Source organism: Pithys albifrons, chromosome Z (assembly GCF_047495875.1).
Source record: "Pithys albifrons albifrons isolate INPA30051 chromosome Z, PitAlb_v1, whole genome shotgun sequence".
Taxonomy (NCBI): domain Eukaryota; kingdom Metazoa; phylum Chordata; class Aves; order Passeriformes; family Thamnophilidae; genus Pithys; species Pithys albifrons.
The window spans coordinates 79,435,806-79,457,310 of NC_092497.1; the positions used below are offsets into that span (position 1 = coordinate 79,435,806).

The window sequence follows — 21,505 nt, forward strand, 5'->3', positions numbered from 1 at the left end:
TAAAAAGGCAAGTGAAGAGGTGAAATGCTGTGTTTAGCAAAGATTGCTCTGTACCTAAGCAAAGATTTGATAGTATGTTGTTTCCACTGTTTAAAAGTAGACACTATTCTGATGCATGTAATTTATGACACCACTTAATGGTTTACAGCTTCAAAAGCAGCAAACAGGAAACTGGAAGGAACAGAACTGTATTTATGCGAGTGAATTTCCTTTGACTTTTTCCTGTTAATTTTAAGATTTAAGATAAGGTTAATTCTTACCTATCGAGGTGTCTGTATTTTAATCTTGGTGTATCCCTTTTTCTTCGCTCCACTTATCCAGTACAGTGATGATGATGAAACAAACTGTTTAACACAAGGAGATAAGCTTCGTGCTCTGAAAAGCAGAAGGCAAGCAAAAGCTCCAACTGCATCTCCATTAGCGTAAGTCAGTTTCTGAATGTATAAAATGCCAGAAAAGCTTTTATTCTCTTCTTTATGCATACTTCCCATTCCCCCAAATGTTAGTAGCCAAGGCTGCTTTTACTCCCTTAAAAGAAGCACAAGATTCATCGTTTTTCTGAAGGCTTGGTGCTGAGGAGGCAGGAGAGCTTGGTTAAAGAACTGCATTACTAGATTTCTAGTTTTCTGCATATATTTTGACTCTGGTAGTCTGCACTTTATGAGCTCCCACAGTACCTCTGAATGTTTTCCTTTTAGTTTTATCACAAAGATTCTCTTGTCTTTCCTGTAGAAGTATAAAAATGGAAGAATATGATTGCGTGGAGTTGTGTTTGATCGGATCAAGTAAGTTATGTGCTGAAGTAAAGTCAGCACCTAAAGAAAAATTGAAGGAAGGATTTTTAGCTTCCCATGGTTTTCTCTTTCTTGGAAAAGAACTTCCCCCAAATCCTGTGGGCTTTTGAATAATATCTGGTCAATCTGGAAGGCAGAGTAGCACTGTTTCAGTAAATAATTTCAAAATAAGTGCATTTCTGTCAGGGAACCTGGTATAGTAGTCTCTTTATTTTAGACAAATCCTGAAACACCACCTATAAAAGAAAATGTGCATCTGTTGTCACTTGTAACAACTGTAAGTAGAAGCACTTTTTGTCTGCTCTTAAATAAACTGCAAGAGAATGCAAGGCTTGCACAACATAGCTGAATCTCATTTGATTGCTAGGATAGGAATGGTGACTCTTATCAGTCAGATTTTTGCAAATGACACAGCACCAGAATCACAGACCACAGTCAACTTGGCTTTTGTTGTGCTGTCCTTGTGTAGGGCAAGATGCTGGTACCTGCTGGCATTTTTTTTTCTGTCTTCTTTTTAAGATCACCAGTATCATCAGATTTTTAGAAAAAGTAAGAGGTGCATAGTAAGATGTGCTGAAGCCAAAGGAATATTTCTTGTCAACCTTCACACTATGTATGATTTCTGCTTTTGTTCTAAAATACTCTTTTGTTCATGTTTATCGTTTACACAGGCAATCATATAAGAAACACCATACTCGGAACAAAGCCTGTACCCAGCTGACACTTCATGATGTTTTTATATATAAAAGATACTTTAAGTCATGTAATTAAGGTTGTGAAAGATCTTATTTATTGTATGTTCCATAGAATGAATGTAGACTGTGTGATAATCTATTCAGAGCCATTGTCTTAATATGCAGAAAAGCCATCAGCTATTAAAATATTATTCCATTCATGAAGCGTTCTACAACATGCTGCTCTGATTAAAACTAGTTAGCTTGTACTTGTGTAGAATTAAAAGAATTGGCCCAGAGCTTACAGCTGTTTTTTATAGTCTGCATTGTGGCTAAGGGAGTTTGAATTTACCTCATCCTGTTCCCATGAGTTTTTTTGTATGGTTTGCAACTTGTACTGAAATAATTTGGTGAAAAATGCATCTGTAACTTCATACATTCTTCATGTTACTTTGTCACTAGGAATATTTGGCTACCTTACTTGAGTCAATTTTCCCTACTAGAAGAGATGTCAGTCTCTTTCCTTTTTCATTCAGACTGTTAAAAATAATTAGTCTTGCAGTGAAGTTGAATACTTTTATGTAAGCAAACAAAAATAGGATTCTGCATCATCTAAGTAGTTTTATTTGACAGAAAAAAAATGGAGGTCAAAATATGAGCATTGGAAGCTGGGACAGTTACAGTCTTTGAAAAGTAGAGGCATTACTTAAAAAGAAATCACAAGGGATTTATAGAATGTATACTGAAGTTGCTTGTATAAACTCTTTATGCTTTGATGAATGGATACATTGTATATATTCTAATTAGCAATATTCTACACTTTTGGAAAAGGATTATATATTAGAATTGGCTTTGCTTCTTTGAACACAGGAAGGTAGTATACCATCATCTGAATATTTGCATAATGTTTGTGTCTGCAAACTTGCCTGGCTCTGATCTAATGTTTTAGTACTAAAATGTATGATAGTGAAGTAGGATATATGAATACACATTGATCAAACTGCGTAAGTGATGACATCAAGTGATCAGAGGTGTATTTGCTCCTGCATGCACGTATTGTCACGAATGATACAGACTTCCTTTGGAATAAATGACTTTAGTGAGGATTTCAGAAGATTTACTTTGATTCCAGAAAAACGTGGATATTACATTTGGCAATTTACAGCTGCATGGATTGTTATTCATAGTAAGTAAGAAAATGCTTGGCAAAGGTTGTAGAGCAGTATGCATTTGAGGAACTTGAAACAAGCTAAAATGCACCAGTAGCTTTTGCTTTTGAATTTTGTTCATCTTTTCCTCCCCCTCCAACCCCTTTTTTAGATGGCTCCTAGCTATGCTGGTGTCTACACTGTGTAGCATTGTCATCTGGTGGATTGTATGTGGCTCCCTTCTGCCCAGCCTGCTATTCTGTCTAGATGGTTTAAGAACATAGTAACCATCAGGACCCCCTGAGAGAGAGCCACTGTGTAAGTGTCTCATTCCATTTCTCTACAACAGCTCACACTTTCTGTCTAGTATGTCTCATAAATGCATGTTTTCATGTCATGTTTCTTACTGGCTTTGTTGCAAGAGTAAATTTCACTGCTCTCGCTTTGTTACATTTTCGTATTTATTTTTTGGAATAACTGAGTGATTTTTATGGCTGGCTCGCAATAAAAAAGGTGCAGAACTCTTAGAATAATCTATGATTTTGAAAGCTTTCTTCTCTGCATGCTTCTGCAAATATGCAAAACTACATAAGCGAAACTATCTGTAAAAAGGAAGAAATACTGCTTTAAAATATATCCTACCCTTTGCGTATTGCAGATCAAGATGTTAGCTTCAGTTTTCCTTCAAAATTTGTGAACTTGCAAAGGAGATTAGTTCTCAAAGGATGGTTTTATTCCCATGAAGTGCTAGAAATTAGAAATTCGTTAGAAATGTCAGTAGGTCTTTGTTCTGCAAAGAGATTGAACATTATATGCCATGGCATAAAACACGACTTCTTTTTTCTTTTAACGTAACAGAAGACAGGGCAGATTGCAGTGTTGGGTCAAGGCTCTTTTGTTTTCCCAGCCAGTCTGGTTTCATCTACTTTTGTTCTCAGTTATTTTATAGAGCTTTATGAGACTACTTAAATCCCTTTATTCAGTTACTTGGGAGCTAAAAAAAGCATTCCTAACATACCAGTTCCTTGAACACATTTTTCAGTCTTTATACACTCTGCTTGTGTCAGAGTGGCTGCAGTGCTTGCTGTGCCTTGGTTCATCAAATGACAACTTTTACATCTTTTGGCCAAACATAAACTTCATCAGCATGCAGAACTGCCAGGAAACCCAAATGAAGTTTTCACCTGCTTCTGAGTCTCCCTGGAGCTCTTCTGTCACCACCACCCTCAAAGTGGAATGGTTACTTTGGATGACTTCTTGAAATCTTGGTGTTCTCAAAAAAAGTAGTCAGAAAGTGTTTTACATAAGAGTACCAAGTAAGAATAGGCATTTTCTCCCGGCAGAATATGAAGTCAGAATTTCTGCCATCCTTACCTTTGCAACTTTTTGTCTGCACGTCTAAAATGTGTGGGACTCTTTCTGCTAAAGTAAGTGACCTAATAACTGAAGAATGAAAACTGGGGGACTTGTGTACAGTTTAGTTATTCTGTTAGCCTTGGTTGAGGTAATCTTAATCTGCTCTTTTGGAGGAAAAAAAAAAGAAAAGAAGTAAAGATCACTTAAACTGTATTTTTCAACCCTAACTTTGTCAAATAACACACTTAAATAAGAGTCTTGTTTTCAAAGTTTTACACCAAATGTAGCACTATTTCTTGTCTCAGTGGTCTCTGAAAGTCCTACTTCAGATCTAAAAGCCAAACTTAGAACACGGGTTAAAGAGATGAAACAATCTGTACTTTATTTTGCTCTACTGTAAGATCAGTTTCACTCAACTGTCATCCTTTCTTTTTTCTGTTGTTTCTGTGTTCTGTCTAAACACTCCCTTGATCAGAGGGAAAGAGAAAAGACTGATGTTGGTAAATGTGATGCAAGCAATTAGTTTACTGCTGCTGCTACTTCATATTCAGGATTAACAGTCATACAATGTTGATTTAAGTCAAGGAAGAGAAAACATTCAAGCTTCTTAAAAGCTAGGCTAACTTTCCATTCTATAGCTAGTGTCCCCTGTGTTTTAAGGGATTGAATTACCAGTTGGGATTATGAATCTCTCTGGGCTAGCCTGGCAGTCCTTTGGCTGGAGCCCTGTAGGCTGAAGAGTATCAGTCACTTGTTGCCTGTTGATGACCTAGAAGAGTGGTAGAGATCTCTCTTTTTTTTTCTTAAAAGTCATGAGGTGATGAAGGAAAAAGCAGTATTGCACTTGACAGACCTTGAAAGACTGGTTGCGTTGGCAAGACTAAAATGCGTGTTGCAGGACAGAGAAGGCATGCAGCTGTGTACCCTCTCTTTCCCTCATCCCTCCTTAGGATATTGTAATCACTTTTCTTTTAAAATATCTTGTGTAGATTGATTTCTCTCCCATATGTATCACCTTGCTTGCATTTCAAGTTTTGTGGATTTTGTCTTGGGTTGTGTGGTATGGACTTTTGTGTCCTGGTGATGTACCTTTGTTCCACCTTTGCTCTGAGTTAAATGGTGGAAAAAAATGTGAATTACTTAAAAGATGCTACTACTGACCCAAACATTGTTCCATTGAAACAGGGTTTGATTTGTTTGAAAGCCGATGTATTATCTTGAATAAAAAACCAGTGCATAAACTAGTCTGCTATTTGGGGTATTTAGGATCAGAGCTACCCAGTGATGTTCACATCATAGACTAACTGGACGTGAAAAATGATTACAGTGCATGTTTAGTAGTGTGGCTATTACAGCATCTGGCAGCCAGTCTTTAGAAAATGTTCTTTCTTTTTTTTTTTTTCCAAATTTTAAATCATACCCATTGAGTTGGGAAACCTTTGTGTACATCAGATGTGCTTTCTGATGGTGTTTCTGGAAGTTGCATGGCGTGCTATTTATTTTACATGAACACTTCTGAAGCAATAAGGTAGGTGTCCTGACATCTTATACCCCAAACTATATTAGAGAAGTGGGTTTTTCGGTGCTGAGATTTTGGGAGGATTTCTTCTACCATGGCCTCATCTCACATGCATTCCAAAATGTATCTATTTAATCTACTATCAAGTGGGGCTGCTAGTCTAATTGTGCTAAGTAAAAATTCCATACACTAATTTCTTTTCTTTAACATGTATACAGTAGCATTCTAATAAAAACTGTGATGGCATTGTTATTACTTCTAAGCTGACAGTTGTGGGTCTGGAAGACAGCTGTTGGTGTTTATTTGCAACACTGTGTCAGATGAGTGTGTGAATGGAACCTCCTCTGTTTTCCTTGAGATGCTATGAGCCTTGGAAGTCTATAATTGCAGTCTATTTAAAAAGTGTCTGTTTGATCTTTTACCAAATGTTTTAGTCACAGAGGTTTCAATTCTTTACTCTTTGGTAGTCCTAAGAAGTTGTGTATATCTGAGATGTAAAAATGACATCAAATGAAGAGCAGACCAGGTTCTACCATGCTCACAGCTGGATCTCCACTGATCCCATAAGCCATCTGCTTTTCTCCCTAGCCTTTGGCAAATACTGCAAACTTAAGAGGATGTTATTGTGGTTGGTTTGGTTTTATGGTAACTGTTTTTATTATAAGTCATATTTCCATTTAGAATGTTTTTTATTTTCTTTGTTTTGAACAGATAAAATGGAATTCTGTGAGAAGTAAGACCTACCTATGATACGTTGAAAAGATGAATATTTGTGCAAAATAGTATCTTAATAATTCATAGTGTTTCACAGAATCACAAAACAAGTAATGTTGGAAGGGACCACTCTGGGTCACCTGGTCCAACCTCCCTGCTCTGAGCAGGGTCATCCCAGGGCACATTGCACAGGATTGTGTCCAGACAGTTCTTTATTATCTCCAGTGACGGAGACTCCAAAACCTCTCTGAGCAATTTGTTCAATGCTTGGTCATCCACACAACAAAGAGGTTTTTCCTCATGTTTGGGTGGAACTTCTGTGCATCACTTTTTGCATGCTGCCTCTTGTCCTGTTTCTTGGTACCCACTGAGAAGAGCCTGGCTCCATCCTCTTGGCACCCTCCCCTCAGATACTTGTGTACATTGACAGGATGCCCTCTTAGTAATCTCTTGATGAACAGGCCCCGCTCCCTTGGCCTTCCCTCATAAGAGAAGTGTTTCAGTCCCATAATCATCTTCATATCCCTCCACTAGACTCACTCCAGGAGCTCCATGTCTCTCTTGTACTGAGGAGCCCAGAACTGGCCACAGCACTCCAGATGTGGCCTCAGTAGTGCTGAGTACAGGGACAGGATCACCTCCCTGAACCTTCTGGCAGTGCATCCCAGGATACCCTTGGCCACAAGGGTACACTGCTGGCTCATATTTCAGTACATGATAGATATGTATATGAGTTTAAGCCATTGTATGTTGCCATGAGTACCCCCAAAAACAGGACTCCGAGCCAAGTTAATGTGGGATAAGATAAAAAGGTACATTCTTTAATGGCCAGGCTTGGGGCTTTTAGGAATACATGATGACATCTTTGTGCTGCCCCCTTCTTCCTAGAACACTGATTTCTATGGTTTTTATAATATTGCTCACCCAATCCCCAGTTTACACATCTCTCAGTCCAGCCCCAGTCCCATCCCTGTGCCATCCCCCAGGATTTTGGGGCTGGGGTCACTGGGCCCCTCTGTTCTTCATTCTCTTCATCCTCGGGCTTTGGAGTTTTTCCAGTGTTCTTAGACTCAAGGTTGTTGGTTTATGTTTGGTCTTGTTTTGCAGGCCTTTCTGATAGTCTTCAGCTCTTTTACCTTGAAGAGAGCCTAAATAGCTAAAAGAATTTGAGCTACTAATCTGTGGTAGGGTTAGGATGTATAAACAATGAACATAAGCTGTTACAAATATGACACTATGTTTGCTACAGTTACAAATACTTCTAAAATCTATAAAGATGAAAAATCAGAATACCCCTTTGGCATCAGTATATTGACTTGTTTTCTGAGTTTCTGATATCTAGAAAAAATGGGCATTTATGAGAGAAAGATTCTAAATATTATATTTGAGTAACTTTTGTTTTACATGTACATTACATGTGTTTTATACAGAGACACCCCAAATGTATATATTTAAGGAGAAAACATGATTTTTCCATATTTCTGTCTGCATGATCACTAGTAAACCAGTATGTGCCATGATTTGGCCATGCTTATATTTCAGGGACTAAATGTTTTGAGGCTAAGCTGACTTTGTACTTTTTCATTCATTCCTAGAAGCTGTTAACAGCACAGATGAAAGGTATAATGCAAGTCTTCTTTCACCACTGGTGGAATTTTCAGTGCTTTTTTGAATGTGTGGTAGACTGTGGCACTGAAAACAGAATTTTAATATTGGAACTTAAAAGAAGTGTTTTACAATCAGAATAGAAATTGTAAGGTGAACTTTCAGGTTTTGAACATTTTCACCTTGGGCATGCAAGGGAGATATATTTTCATTAGAAGAATTTGTGTTGTCTAAAGTAGGATGATATGGTGTTGAAGGTATCTGGCTTGGGTTTTCTTCTGCCTCTTGTATAATTAATTCCTTCAGCTTTGAATGTGCTGTGTTTACAGTAGAGTTTCCTTTTTATTTTGGTAGAACTTGCCATTTCAATCTTGTATCTTATCTCAGGGGAACTGACTGTTTAGTTTGAAATATTGTGCATTGTGACAATATTTTGCAAGGCTAAAATACTGAGACAGACTTATTTAAGTAGAATTTAAAAATACTTCAACTTTGTGGTTGTATAGTAATTTGTTTCCTAAACAGTCAAGAAGTGTATGGTAAAAATCAGGTTGCTGATCAGTTTTGCTGCATAAAGAATATATTTTAGATGAAATTGTTTTATCTCCAATGCATATTCTAATTGTGGAATCAAACCCATGTAAAACAATAAAAGCATAGGGCATGTGTTCCATTTCTGTTACTGGTGAATATGTTATGTGAGTATACAAAAATATATTTTCTCCCATTTCTTTCATACTTTCTCCAGAAATTAATATTCTATGTTCATATCTAGGATTCCTTGAAAATAGTTTCTTCTGAGTATTAAACAACCAGACTGTAATTTATACAACTTAAAGAAGAATTTGATTTCCAGTCTAATATAGTCTGCTGACACAACTATACTCACTGAAGCCACTAAAAATTAGAGTCTAATAATAGCAGGGGAGTAAATAATAATAGCTAAGTTCCTCTTAGCTCTAAATCTCTAAAATAATGCATACTTTTGCATTTGAAACCTTGCACAAATGGAATGACTAGAAAATAGATGCATGAAGTGGTGCACTAAATAGATATCCATGGACTCCTTTGACCAATTGTCACTTTTTTCCTCCATATATCATATTTGCACTACAAGTATTTAGGAATACAGAAGACATGGTTGCCTTGTGAACCAGTTGTCTGGTGGATAAAAATAGTTGTTTGCATTGCACAATCTGGAATTCCTTTCTTATTAATGTAAGCAACACTAGGATTTATCTGCCTGTCGAAGAAATAGTCAGTTCTCTAGAGTAATCTAGAGAAGCATTTGAGCACAACCAGCATGTAAAGCTGAGATTTGAGTATGGTGTAGTAAGTCACTCTGAGCACAAAGTGCCAACATACGCAATGATTTTCCCATTTGAAGTGACTATCTCATGGTGAATTGCAGATTTAGACTGTGATCTTCGTAAATTGAATTACTTACTTGACTATTTTTCTGAATTCTGCATCAGCCTGAAAAGCAATGATTGTTTTTGTCACATATTCATATGATTTTTTTATTTGATGCAGCAATTTAAAACGCAATTTCTTAATTTTTGTCTTTCAAAAATCTAACAGGAAATTCAAAACCATTAATTTATTCCATTCCTTAGAAGCAAAAAAACCCAACAAAATCAGCCAACAAAGGAAGCTGCTATGCTCCTAATAAGAACAACTCACATTACTATAACAGGGATGTTACAAAAGAGAAGGATGTGTTTCAGGCAGAAGAGTTTGCTTTGCATAATGGTTTTTGAAAAGCCAGCTACTCGTTAGCTCTGTTGAAACTGTTAATACCCTATTTTCAATGTTTTCTAGAAACTTTCTCGTTATATAATCTTTCTTTTTTTCCTACTCTTTACAGAGTAATTCTGCAGTCCAGTGTTCAGAAAAATAAAACCTCTGAACCTAGCATTTCTGACAGTACAGACATTACTAAAAGAACTACCAGGTCTGCTGCAAGAAAAAACAATTTAAACAGGTGAGAGTTACCCTCTTTACAGATCCAGTAACTGTTCTGCAGGCAAATACTGCTGTTTCCATTGCTGGCAGTAACTTTGCCACAGTTCAACTCTTTCTCCTAGCAATGGGAAGTGAGAAACAATTCCATGGTTTATGTCATGTACAGAGCCTATCTGGAACCTTACATCTTAGGTAATTTATGTTGCTCAGTCTTTCAGCTTTGAGAATATTATATTGGAATTCCTAATGTGAGTCAGAATTACTGAAGATGAGGGATCCTGGTAACATGAAAACCCCTCTGTCTGGAGTAAGAGATGGAAAAGTAGTTCACAGCATTAAGTAAAATATAAGTGCATGAAGTCAAAACTATGAGAAATTTGATGGACAACTGAAATGCAGTAGTAACAGAAAAGTAAAGTGTATAAAATGCATGTGTGTACTAGTATGGGGTTTTTCACTGAGATTATGGCTGATAATGTGAACAGAACCTGTTTGGTAAAGCTTAATGAAATTATAAATTCAAATGGATTTATGCAAGATTGAAAGTGCTTTGGGGCCCAAAAGCATATGACCACACTACTGCTGTGTTTCTTTGTGTTTCCATGTGATCATGCCCCTCTGTGTCAACTCTCCAGGTCATCAAAAATGGGCCTGAGAGTGTAGCTTAAAACTATCCAAACAATTTCCAGTGTTTACAATAGACTGGAATTTGTCTTGTGCTCATAGTGAAAAAGTTTAGAATGGGTTTGTCAGGTCCTAAAGAGACTTTCTTTTGTTGAGAAGAGTGAAAGGTTTACTTTTTATGTTATGTAGCTTGGTTTATAAATATTGCTGAAAATTCCAAGTTCTTCTGCAGCTTTTTCTCCCTTCTCCTTCTTCATCCTGTTACCTTAAAGTTAACAGAAGTTATTAAAAAATTCACTCTGTCAAACGATGGAGATAGTTCTTAATAGTAGACTGCAGTAAATTCTATTCAGGCAACTTTTAGCTGTGACTTTGCTTTGATTTACTGAACAATATGTTAAAAAATAATCTCTTTTCCTGAAATGTATGTTTTATTTAAAATGAAGAATATTTTTCCTTTTGGTTCTTTTGGTTTTTTTCTCCATTTTGCCTAATTTTTACCATGTCAGCTTTGGTCCAAACAGAATTGATGGGATTTTGCCTGCTGTTTTATTCTTGATGCCTCTCCCAGTTTCAATCTGCTTGCAGGGCTTTGTAGCTGTATACATGCACATGTGTAATTTAGACAGAGATTTTCCTGGAGAACACTTCTCCAGGTTGATCTATATGTTGTGTGAGATGAGAATTACCTATCTGAGGAGGAAACAAAATCTCTAAAACAAGAGTTCACAGAACACTTCATTTATTTTGAAACAAGTCCTTTAGGTGTATTGCCAGATTTATGACTCTGAGGGCAAGGATGAGGTTTATTTCAAAGTTCATAAACTGCTTCCTTCATATTTTAATGGATTTTCTAAAACTTGCTATCCCAAATATTTAATTCCATATACTGTTTCTTTTCTTCTACCTTTTGAGGTCAGAGAATTTCAGACACTTTATACTTCCATCCAGTAATCAAATTCATCTTAGTTATGTCACAATTCTGGAGTTCTTAATTATCTTGTAATCTCAGAGGGCTAATTGGGTCTGGTCCCACCAAAAGGTATTTTGGTACGACCATACAATTTAATGGACTTGGAATGCAGTGCCTGGTTGTTAATCTCATAGGTGTCCTTTCGTTTTTCCTGTAGCATTTGGAAAAATCTCACTCATGGTTTTTTAAGATGCCTTTTTTTTCATCAAAATTTATTTTCATTTCTTGAAGCATGTACAGTTTGCATTACCTCATAATGCTCACATTCATTGACCTCTTCCAGATTAAGTGGATTGCAGGGTAGAGAATAATTATTATTACAAAATTGGCATCATGCCCTAAGCAACATCTGTCTTTGTCAAGACCTCACTTACTTCACTGAACTTCTGGCATTACTATGTATCATTATTCTTTCATTTTCTTCTATGATATATTCCAGTGGAGTCATCTTGTGCCATTTTACATTAATCTCATTTGTTCTTGTTTTATATCACTTTAGTCAATGCTTTCTGTAGATGGATCACATTTGTGACCCAGCCTAATGCAGTATAATCTGCAGAGACCGGGGAATTCTTTTGGCATTTCATCCTTCAGCTTTTTGGAGACACTATCATGGATTGCCTCCAGAAGGAGTTTCAGCTAAAGCAGTTATTAACAGTTAAACACTCTATTCTGGCTTTGCAAAGAGAACTTTGGGAATTTCAATCCTATTCATAACATTGGCTGCATTTCCTTTGTGGAACATCTCTAGATGTCAGCTGTCACTATGAAAGAAAGTACTGACAGAATAATATGTATCTAGTGATTGAAATAATACTGTCATCGAGCTGCAGGAAATCACATCAGTAGATCGTTATCCAGTGTTTCTCTGTCAATGCCCTTTTTTCTCCAGTTAAGATGTCTTTCTTGTAAATTTGCCAGTTAGATTTCTTGTTTGTGTTCTAACAGGGTGGATACTTCACATTCAAACCAACTGAATCATACTAAGACACAAATTAAACCATCTTTTCCATCTTAACCACAGCGAACAGATTTAGGATTATATTTATATTAAGTAGTTGATTAGAAATGAAGTCTTGAGTGGTAGAGGCATTTTGATGGGTAAAGGTGCTTAAGGGGGAATGCCAATCAAGGTACTAAAAAAAATTAATCAGGAGTATGAGTGAAAATATGTGAAAACTGTATTGTATAGATTTCTTATTTTAACCAGACAGGAATATCACAAAAGCTAACAGAGAGGAATACACTGTAAAAATCTCATATGCTTTTGCTTTGCTCAGTATTATATAAAAAGCAGCCTTCTGCACCCTTTTTTCAAATACTGAAAACTACCTGCAGCATTTCAGAGCTTTTCTACATGTAATGTGTAAATCTAGGTTTAAAAAAATACTAATGTTTCTTTACTGTTCTTTATACTTTTCCTACGGTTGTTATCTCAGAAGGAAAGAAAAAGAATGCTTTACAGCAAATGCATTTGATAAAATTATGGTACTTTGAATCCTCTGTTGCATTTCTCTGTGGAATGGAACTGTCTGTGTATTATCTGTGATCAGACCAGTCTGTGCTTTCTTGAAAACCCCAGTATTGCTATATTCTTAAATGCAGTGACTTTTCTTTCTGCTTCTTTCTTTGAAGTATCCTTTGCCTATTTTACCTTGCCAGAAATGTTTGCTTGAAATACATAGTGAGTAATATTTAACTTTTTCATTCAAACATGTTTTATTTCAGCAGCCAATCCATCAAAAGGACTAGACCAGTATGGCGTTGAATTTCAAATAAGCCACGAATGTTGAAGAGGATATTCAGGAGTGAGGGGGATATTACCAGAGGGAACTTCATGCAGTTCAAGGAAGATTACTTTGGCTCCATTTTTCAGCAAAAAATGAAATAGAAGAATCTCTTCCATACTTGTAGAATAAAATTAACTGTGAACATGCTTGGTAGACATTTTTCTACCATGCTAACACTTCCTCAAACAAAACCAACAAAATCTGTGTACGTTTAGACTCAGGTGTAAATACCTAAGCTCTCTATTGTAAGAGGGCTTGCTAGTATGTATGATGCATGTGTATAAGTTGTGATGGCAATCACTTAGCTGCTGACCACCAGAAACAAAAAGATAGTGGGAGCTTTGGAATACATAAATCTGTATTTTCCATTCAGACTGGGCTGAAGTCTTCACTTGAGACTGAGAATCAACAACAAAAGCTTTATTTCTTACTGTAGTATTGGTACTCTCTTGTGTTCACTGGCTGTTTTCTTATTTTGTATGAAGTTTTTTTATGAAGCTGCAGTATTCAGTACACTAAGTAACTATTGTCTACCAAAGAGTGCTTTATTTTCAGAGGTTGTATGGTTTGTTTACCTAGGAAAAACTAACTATAACTGATTAACTTGTTTTTAATAGTGACAAATTTTTAGTTGTTCACAACCAGTAACTCTTTTAACTAGTTATAATTGCTTTAAATCTGGTATGATTTTAAAGGGGAGAAAAAACAGTTTACCATTTAAAGCAGTGCTGTTGTATCAAAATGTCATTACTGTTTCCATTCCTATCATCAAGCCTTTTAGGTGAAATTTAAGATTACTATATATAAATAGTAAGAATTTCCCCCAGATTTTATTGACATGCTTGGTAACATGTGAATATCACTCGTTTTTAGCTTAGAGGCACTTAATAAGTGCAGCACATAAAAAAAGGGAAAGTAAGCTTGCCTTACAACTGAGATTGGTAGAGGAACTTAGGGGCAGGTAGAATTGTTGACATCTAATTAACACTTTAAGAACTACAGGTTAACTCTGTTAAAAAGCAGTGTCATTTTTAGAGGAGTCTATGAGACTGACATTATCATCCACTACAAGACAGTCTTCAAACACTGGCAGTGGGTTTTTCCTACCTTTTTTCATATTATGAGGTTACAAGACTGATGTACCCTTGTCTGCCAACTGATGTTTGTAGCTGCATATCCCTCAGATGAGGACTGTTACCATATAGCCTTAAATATGATTCAGTTATCTGTTCATTTAATGACTCTTAGAGTACAAAGGAGAAGAAATTGAGAGATCTGAAATGTAGTGAAGGAATAACTGAATTTTTTAAAGATAAGATTACCTCTGCAATAGGGAGAATTTTATTTTTCTGAATGTAAGTGTTCAATGACTAGGTCGAATCTACATCCTTTTAGATAAAAATATTTCTGTTAGGCTGGTGATTTTTAAATGCCAATATGAATAATCACACAGTGGTTTGGAAGCATTTTGTAGCAAGAGCATCATGAGCTGGAGAGGAAGCAGGATGTGAAGCATAAATAAGCTTACAAGTAGCATCCATTTGTTTGGATAGTCAAAATGTGCAAATATGAATATAAAGAAAACTGAAAAAGTATTGCACAAAATAAAATACCATTGAGGCCTAGACTACAAATATTTTGTTTTCTCTTAAACTTCAGAGTTGCCACCATTTTATTCTAGTGAAAAGCGTCTTGAAGAAGGGAGACTCATTCTGATAAGGCAATTAAAATTTCTTGGGGTTCAGAGGTTTGTATTTTGGGGTTTTTTGTTGGTTGGTTAGGGTTTTTTAGTAAGCTACTTGTCCAGGAGCTGAAGTACAGGTAACCAGAATGGCAGGTATATTGTGCAAATATGAATATTTGTTTATTTTTGAAGAAAATTCCTATCTTGGAAGGCAGAAGGGATGAAACTACTGAAGTGAGCATCAAAATGAGAGATTTAATAATATTTACTGTGTTTGGCTTTGCCTTTCTCTCAGGTGAGCTTCTTCTGGCATCTTTGTTTTTAGCTTAAAAATAATGGGTCTATTTCCCACCCATTCCAAATTCCAAACTAGAATATGCCTGTTTTAAAGCAGCCAGCAGAGTTATTAGCACTTATAAGTTCATCAGAAATAAATTTGCACACTAGTGCACAAATGTACACAATAGCAACTCTAGCTAAACCAAAATTGCATGTTTGGCATCAATGCATTTCAGGATACCCCTTCCACCACCCAGTATCTTATTGAAAAATACATAAATGTCAAAGGGATTTTACATTTGAATTTCCAAACAGCCTTATATGGAAAATGACCTCATTACCTCATTGTATCCCATCTAATTTTACTGCTTAGTTTGCTGTTAGGAATTTTTAGTACTTTGCCTAAAATTTTTATTACACCATACCAAAGTTGTCTTAGGTACAAGAATGAAGAGTGGGAGTCCTTGGTTTCTAAATCTTTTTTGAAGTATTATGTGCCAAAATGGAATGTGGTGGTGGCTGCACCACCATTGTACCAGAGAGCAGCTGAGGGAAGTTATTTCTGCTGTCATCAATAAGGAGTTTTTCCTCAAATTCTTTCCCCTTTCAAATACATGCTGGATGAATTCTCCCTTTATCTCTTATCCAAAAGTATGCTACATACTCAAAAGCTGTCATATCTTCAGTCAAATAGCTACTTTCCATTATAGCATCAATACCTTAACTCAAATATTAACCCTGTCTTTTTGCCTCAGTATGACAGCAGAGGAAGTGCTGCTGATTTAAAATAACAACAAGAAAAGATTTTTAGAGACTCATGTGTTAAAGTAGGGAGAAAAAGATAAATGTTCACCAGTTTGTTGCACTGCAGTTTTTATATTAACCATTTGCAGACTGTTTTGTGTAAACTCATGTAGACTATCAAAGTCTAAAATTTTTTGACTAATCAGTACTGTGCATCCTGATTATTTTTAAATTGTATATTTCTAATCATATTTTTTTAACTTGGAGTGACAGAATGGAAGTTTATTTTGCTGAAGGTATTTTTAAGATAAAGGTTCATATTACCTTGTAATATTAATTAGTTCAATATGCATTTGTGTCTCATTTGAAAATACTGCATTTTGCATTTGATTTTATACAAAATACTAAGTAGTGGAGAACTGTAAACATGAATTCTGTAAAATTAAAAATTATCAGAAGTTTGTTTTCTGTTTATTTCCATCACTCTAGAAAAAGTACGTCACAAAACCGTCACAAAACCATCACATCTGTCTCAGACTGACTCATACACACTGTAAAATAATACAACACACTCTGTTGCCTGAAAATCTTTAATTAAAGCACAGATTCTTAAACACATACTTTTTAAATTTCAAAAATAAAGAATTTCTGGCTCTACATCTCAGGAAATGCACTTCAGAAAACAGGAATTGTACTTGAATTGTTGGGATATTGTTACACAGTAAAAAAGCATGGTCAGATGAACAGTGGGGTTCTAGCTATATTTTTTTCTTACTCTGTGCTAATACAGTACTAATTTTTGGAAACCTGCATTATAAATACTATTTGGTTTGATACTTCCCATGAAACTGAAGGTTTCATAGAAGTAAAAACTAAATTTTCAGAAACACTTATTTTTGCATAAGCATTGGTGGTGGTGGTATAGTCTCCTAAAAAATCCAAATACAAGAGCAAAAACTATTGACCTACTCAAATATTTATTATTATTATTATCTACATTAGAAAATGCAGAATGTGCAGACACCAAGCAAAGCCTGTTTGACAAGCAAGTAAACTTACACTTCCTCCAAAGATACATTTTTCTGGTTGGAAAGTCTGTGTTCTTCCGTTGTAAGGTGATCCTTTCTAGACTTATATGAATGTTTAAACCACCTTTTCCTGACAAAACAGTTACCTGAAGAGAGTGAATGATGGGTTTGGCCTGGAGAAACATCAGTTTATACATGTGGTGTCTACAGGAAAACACAGTTAAGCCCTACCATATCATTAGCAATTTAAAGTGTACTGGCACTGGGCAGAGGAGGGCAGAGGACTAAAACTCAGAGAAAAACTGAACAGTGGCCCAGCTTCAATCCATTTACAAGAATAATCTGTTTACAGTAGTTCTGGATAACTGATTTGGTTTTAGTTAGCCTCCTTTGCATTAGTTTCTACATAGCCTATCAAGAGTAGGCAAAAACATGCTGTAGCAAGAAGGGTGCACTGTTTAGACATACTCAAATCCAGTGTTAGAAACTGCATGCTTTAAGCCTAGTTCACTAAGAGTTTGTTGAGAAAGAGGTGTTTGGATTTTTTTCTCTCACTTCTGTTTTTGAGGTTGGTTTCACATGGATTTGACTGAACAGTAAGCCCCAAAATTGGAGTAAGATCAAGAGGAGACAGACAAGGGTAATGTGCTTGTGAACCTCAAGGACTGATGCAGATGTAATGGACAACAGCAGTTGCAAAGATGATTTTATCTCAATACAAAGGGGACCAGAGGCTGGCCCTTGTTTTAAACAAATGGCTATTAACAGTTATGTGGATCAACCAGTGGTATAGGTCCTAGAGTTCTTTAGAAAGTGAACACCAGACCAGCCTGGGGAGAACAAAAAATATAGGATATAAGACCTAGAAAACTGACAAAATAATTTCAAAGAGACCAGTGGGCTTGAACTGACATCAGCCCTCCCATTCCTTCCCAACACTTGGGGACACCTGGTATGGTGACAGGGAATATATATGTCATAGGAACTAGTAATGGGAATCACATTGGTATTGGGATTGAACTGTGTACTGCAATTGCTATTTATATTAAGTGTAATTTATATTTGTGTGTGTTTTCAGTATACTTTATATCACTTCAAACCAGAAATGCCATGTGACGTGAACCATCTTCAATTAAGTAAATTTGGTATTAAACATGACACCCTCCATCCACGGGATATCTCAAAGAACCTTGTCAAGTGTTGGACTGTGATAAATGAGTCGGAGAAAGGCAGCTGGAAAGTCTGTCTTCAAACAGCTCCCTATTAAACTCTATCTCAAGTCCAGAAGGCTCTAAAAACAAGCACACAATCCACACATTAACAGAAAAATAACCAAACCACTAACAAGTACAGAATTCCTGGATGTCAACTTAAAAAAATCTGTACCCTGCTGGTATTTTTACTTTTTTGGCAAAGCTATCCTGCTGATTTGATTACATTACACAAAATTCAGTATCTTTCCTTCAAAGAGTAACTGCTGTACAAATCTGCACGGAGGAACTACTATTGCTAAAAGCAGACAAGATCTCATTGAGTCTTATTAACTAGCTGTGACTCATCGTAGAGACAGCAGAACACAGATTAAAATATTCACACTATTTACTCTAAACAGGGACAGCAAAAACTTTATTCAATTTACTATGGGTTAGTTTGTCTCACACATAACACTGCCATTAGTTGTGATGCAGTATGTAAGCTGCTCTGAAGATGCAGCTATCTTCAACATTCATGGTATTTGCAAAAGGTATTTGCAAATAAAGGGTTGCTGAAGATACAAGGTATTTCAAATTAAATTCTAAGTAACAGAGTGAAAGTGTAACAGTTGTTACTTTTCCCAAAGACTGAAGGTTCCTGCCTCCATGTACAAACTTCTTGCTCTGTGTGTTACTGAAAGCCTGTTACTCAGTGACTGAAATGTAAAGATTACCATGTTTCACATTCAATTGTTGATCCAATGACAATGAGTCAGTTGCATTTCTTTCAATATGGCATAGCTACATGTGTATATATATATTTTTTTAATAGGACTATGTATCTGCATATATGCCAGTGACAGCTCAGAAAAAAGGAAAACGTTATTTGAAAGTTGCGCAAGAATAATCTTAATGACATAAGTGTACTAGGGCTACAGATTCTGGGTTGGGCCCAAAGGATGCTCATACCCTAAGGGACTGCTTTCACACAAGTTTAACCAGAGCTGAGAGCTCATTTCCCATAGGCTCAACTGCCCAGTATTGTATATATCAACTCAGGGCTTTTTACCTCTGAGTATTTGTATTCATTCTTTGATATTCTTAAGCACAGACATTCCTCTCCTTTTTCCTTTAAAAGCACTTTCATGTTAATATCCTCTTGCCAATCCTAAACCCTGGTACTACATATGATTCATATCAACACTATCATGTATCAATGACAGTCCTGGAGAGAAGTGAATTCCTTTCTTTGCAAACTTACTGGGACTTACATTAATCTCAAACTCAAAGTTGAAGCACAGTAGTTTTTCCTAAGCTGCTCACTATATTCATCCAACAGTACCTTGTAGTCATTAGAGTAACATGACTGCAACACAGTTTAATCTCTTCTTGAGATGCATGCTGTATTTTCCCAGTGTTTGTGTGTACATTGACATCTGCTGACCAATTGCTTTACAGGAAGAAGTAAAGCTAAACCAGGAGTGACTGTTAGCAGCAGATATGTGCTTAACAGATACAGCTATTTTGGTACCTTAAATATGACAGATGGCTGAGATTTATTGTTCTCTTGTCACAGCCAGGCAAAAGAATTGCATCACTGTCATTACTTACAACTAATAATTTCTTCTCTATACTTCAATATACCATCAACTAGAGAAACTCTTAAGCCATATCCAAGTCCGACAGACTGAAAAATAAAATTGTCATGTGTCACTGCTCTAAGAAACTTTGTGTTTAAGCAGTAATGAACTATACTAACCCTCATTCTTACAAAGGTTGGGGTGAGGTGGGTTGTGGGGTTTAGTTTTGGTTGGCTAGTTTGTTCTGTTTTTTAATTAAACAAACTTGTAACCAGCCTCTTTTTTAACCAAGAGTTTTAACAATCTGCTGACCAAAATTTGATTATACAGATACACGTTGACAAGTCCCTTAAAGCATTCCCCAAAGAACTTATTTGTCATTCTGTTTTGAAAAACAGTTCAAAGGTAGAGGAATAAACAGTAACTTTGCAGCTGCAGGAAACAGATTGAAAAATAAATTCTTTCAGCCTTCCAGAGAACAGTCAGAACTGACTTATATGCATCACACTAGATTCAGCCCAGTAGCATAGCAAAGTTTCAAGTTTTTAGTAGAAAAAAGGAGGGTTACTTTTAAGTATTTCATCACTTTCCTAAGGAAAAAGAGGTATTAGTAGAGGAGGAGGCACATTCTAGACATGATGGAAAATAGAAGCATGCCTTGCAAAGAAGCTCTCTACATCTACACATATGCTCAGTTCTGCAAGTAAAAACATTAAAAATTCAGACATTCTTCTCTGTCAAATGGGATAAGTGGAACATGAAGGGAAAAACAAGCAAAAATATTCCAAGACCCTCAAAGACAAAATTACTTCTATACCACAATTATTAGACTGCAATTTTTGGCAGAAACACACAGCACCTATTAAAAAGGGCAGCAGCAGTCAAATCTTAAACTGCAGTGTTTCAAGGAGCAGCTTGTTCCTACAAGGTGAAGGACTATATTTCATCCAGTTCAATTACTCAAATGGCAGCAGCATGGGTTCCTCTAACACCACCTACTACAAGTTGTCAGAGTATCTCTGTGCTGCTGAAATGAACTCCTTGTGAAATATGATACGTTATAGCAAATTGTCATATAATTAATTTAACAATGTAAAAAAAAAATTCTTTGGACTGAACTATTCTGCAAACCATCTCTTTGGAGCATACAAAAAAGAGACTGTAGTCTTTTCAGGATGATTATATCCTACTTGTGTAAAGCTTTTTCTATGAGGTTAAGTCCTTTAATTTTCTGAGTACTCTTGGATCTTTCTCCAAAGTGAAATGCTTTTTTTGCTTCTAAATCTCATCCACTATTTGCTGTCTAAGGAGACTGCTTAGAAGTGAGGCAGAGAAACAGGAAAAAATTAAAGGTTTATATTAATACGCTTTCCCAGTAAACTGAAAGAACATGTTCAAGTTGACCAGGCATTTGAAGACCCCTGTGAGGCTGACAGCTACTTCCAAAACGTCCAGTGTGGTTGTGCACGCATTTTTTTCTGTCACCACTTCTCAAGGCACTATTTCCTTGTTTCTCTCAGATATCGCAGAATGGCTCTGTGCATCCCCTTGGACAGGAAACATGTTAGGGAATATGGCTCAAGTGAGGAAGTAAGTTAAAGCTGTAACAAAAGAACATCCCGTTCATCCCCAATGTCACAAACCTCTTGGTAAAAGGCATGAAAAATTTTAGTATGTAATTGCTCCTGCTAGAATTAAAAACTTCTCTAACAATTTCGTTCTGTCTTTAGCTCAAAATTCTTACTTTACTTAAACATCCTCAAAGTAGCTGCAGATTATATCTTGTTGCTGATGTAGGACTTATGGTTAGGTGTCCATTAAAAGCATCTGTGCTG

At 36.1% G+C, this 21,505-nt stretch overlaps 1 protein-coding gene across 8 annotated transcripts in view; it reads left to right on the plus strand.

The window, feature by feature from the left end:
- CDC14B (cell division cycle 14B) overlaps window positions 1–16,321 on the plus strand; it is a 48,687-nt gene extending 32,366 nt beyond the window's left edge. Inside the window, exons 12-14 of one of the 8 annotated variants that reach the window (XM_071580658.1) lie at window positions 322–422; window positions 9,678–9,794; window positions 13,101–16,321. In XM_071580658.1, the coding sequence (XP_071436759.1) occupies window positions 322–422; window positions 9,678–9,794; window positions 13,101–13,140 (258 nt within the window). In that variant the 3' untranslated portion in view covers window positions 13,141–16,321. The other 7 variants (XM_071580652.1, XM_071580653.1, XM_071580650.1 and 4 more) reach the window with 7 other exon arrangements.
- The last annotated feature ends 5,184 nt before the right edge of the window (window positions 16,322–21,505 follow it).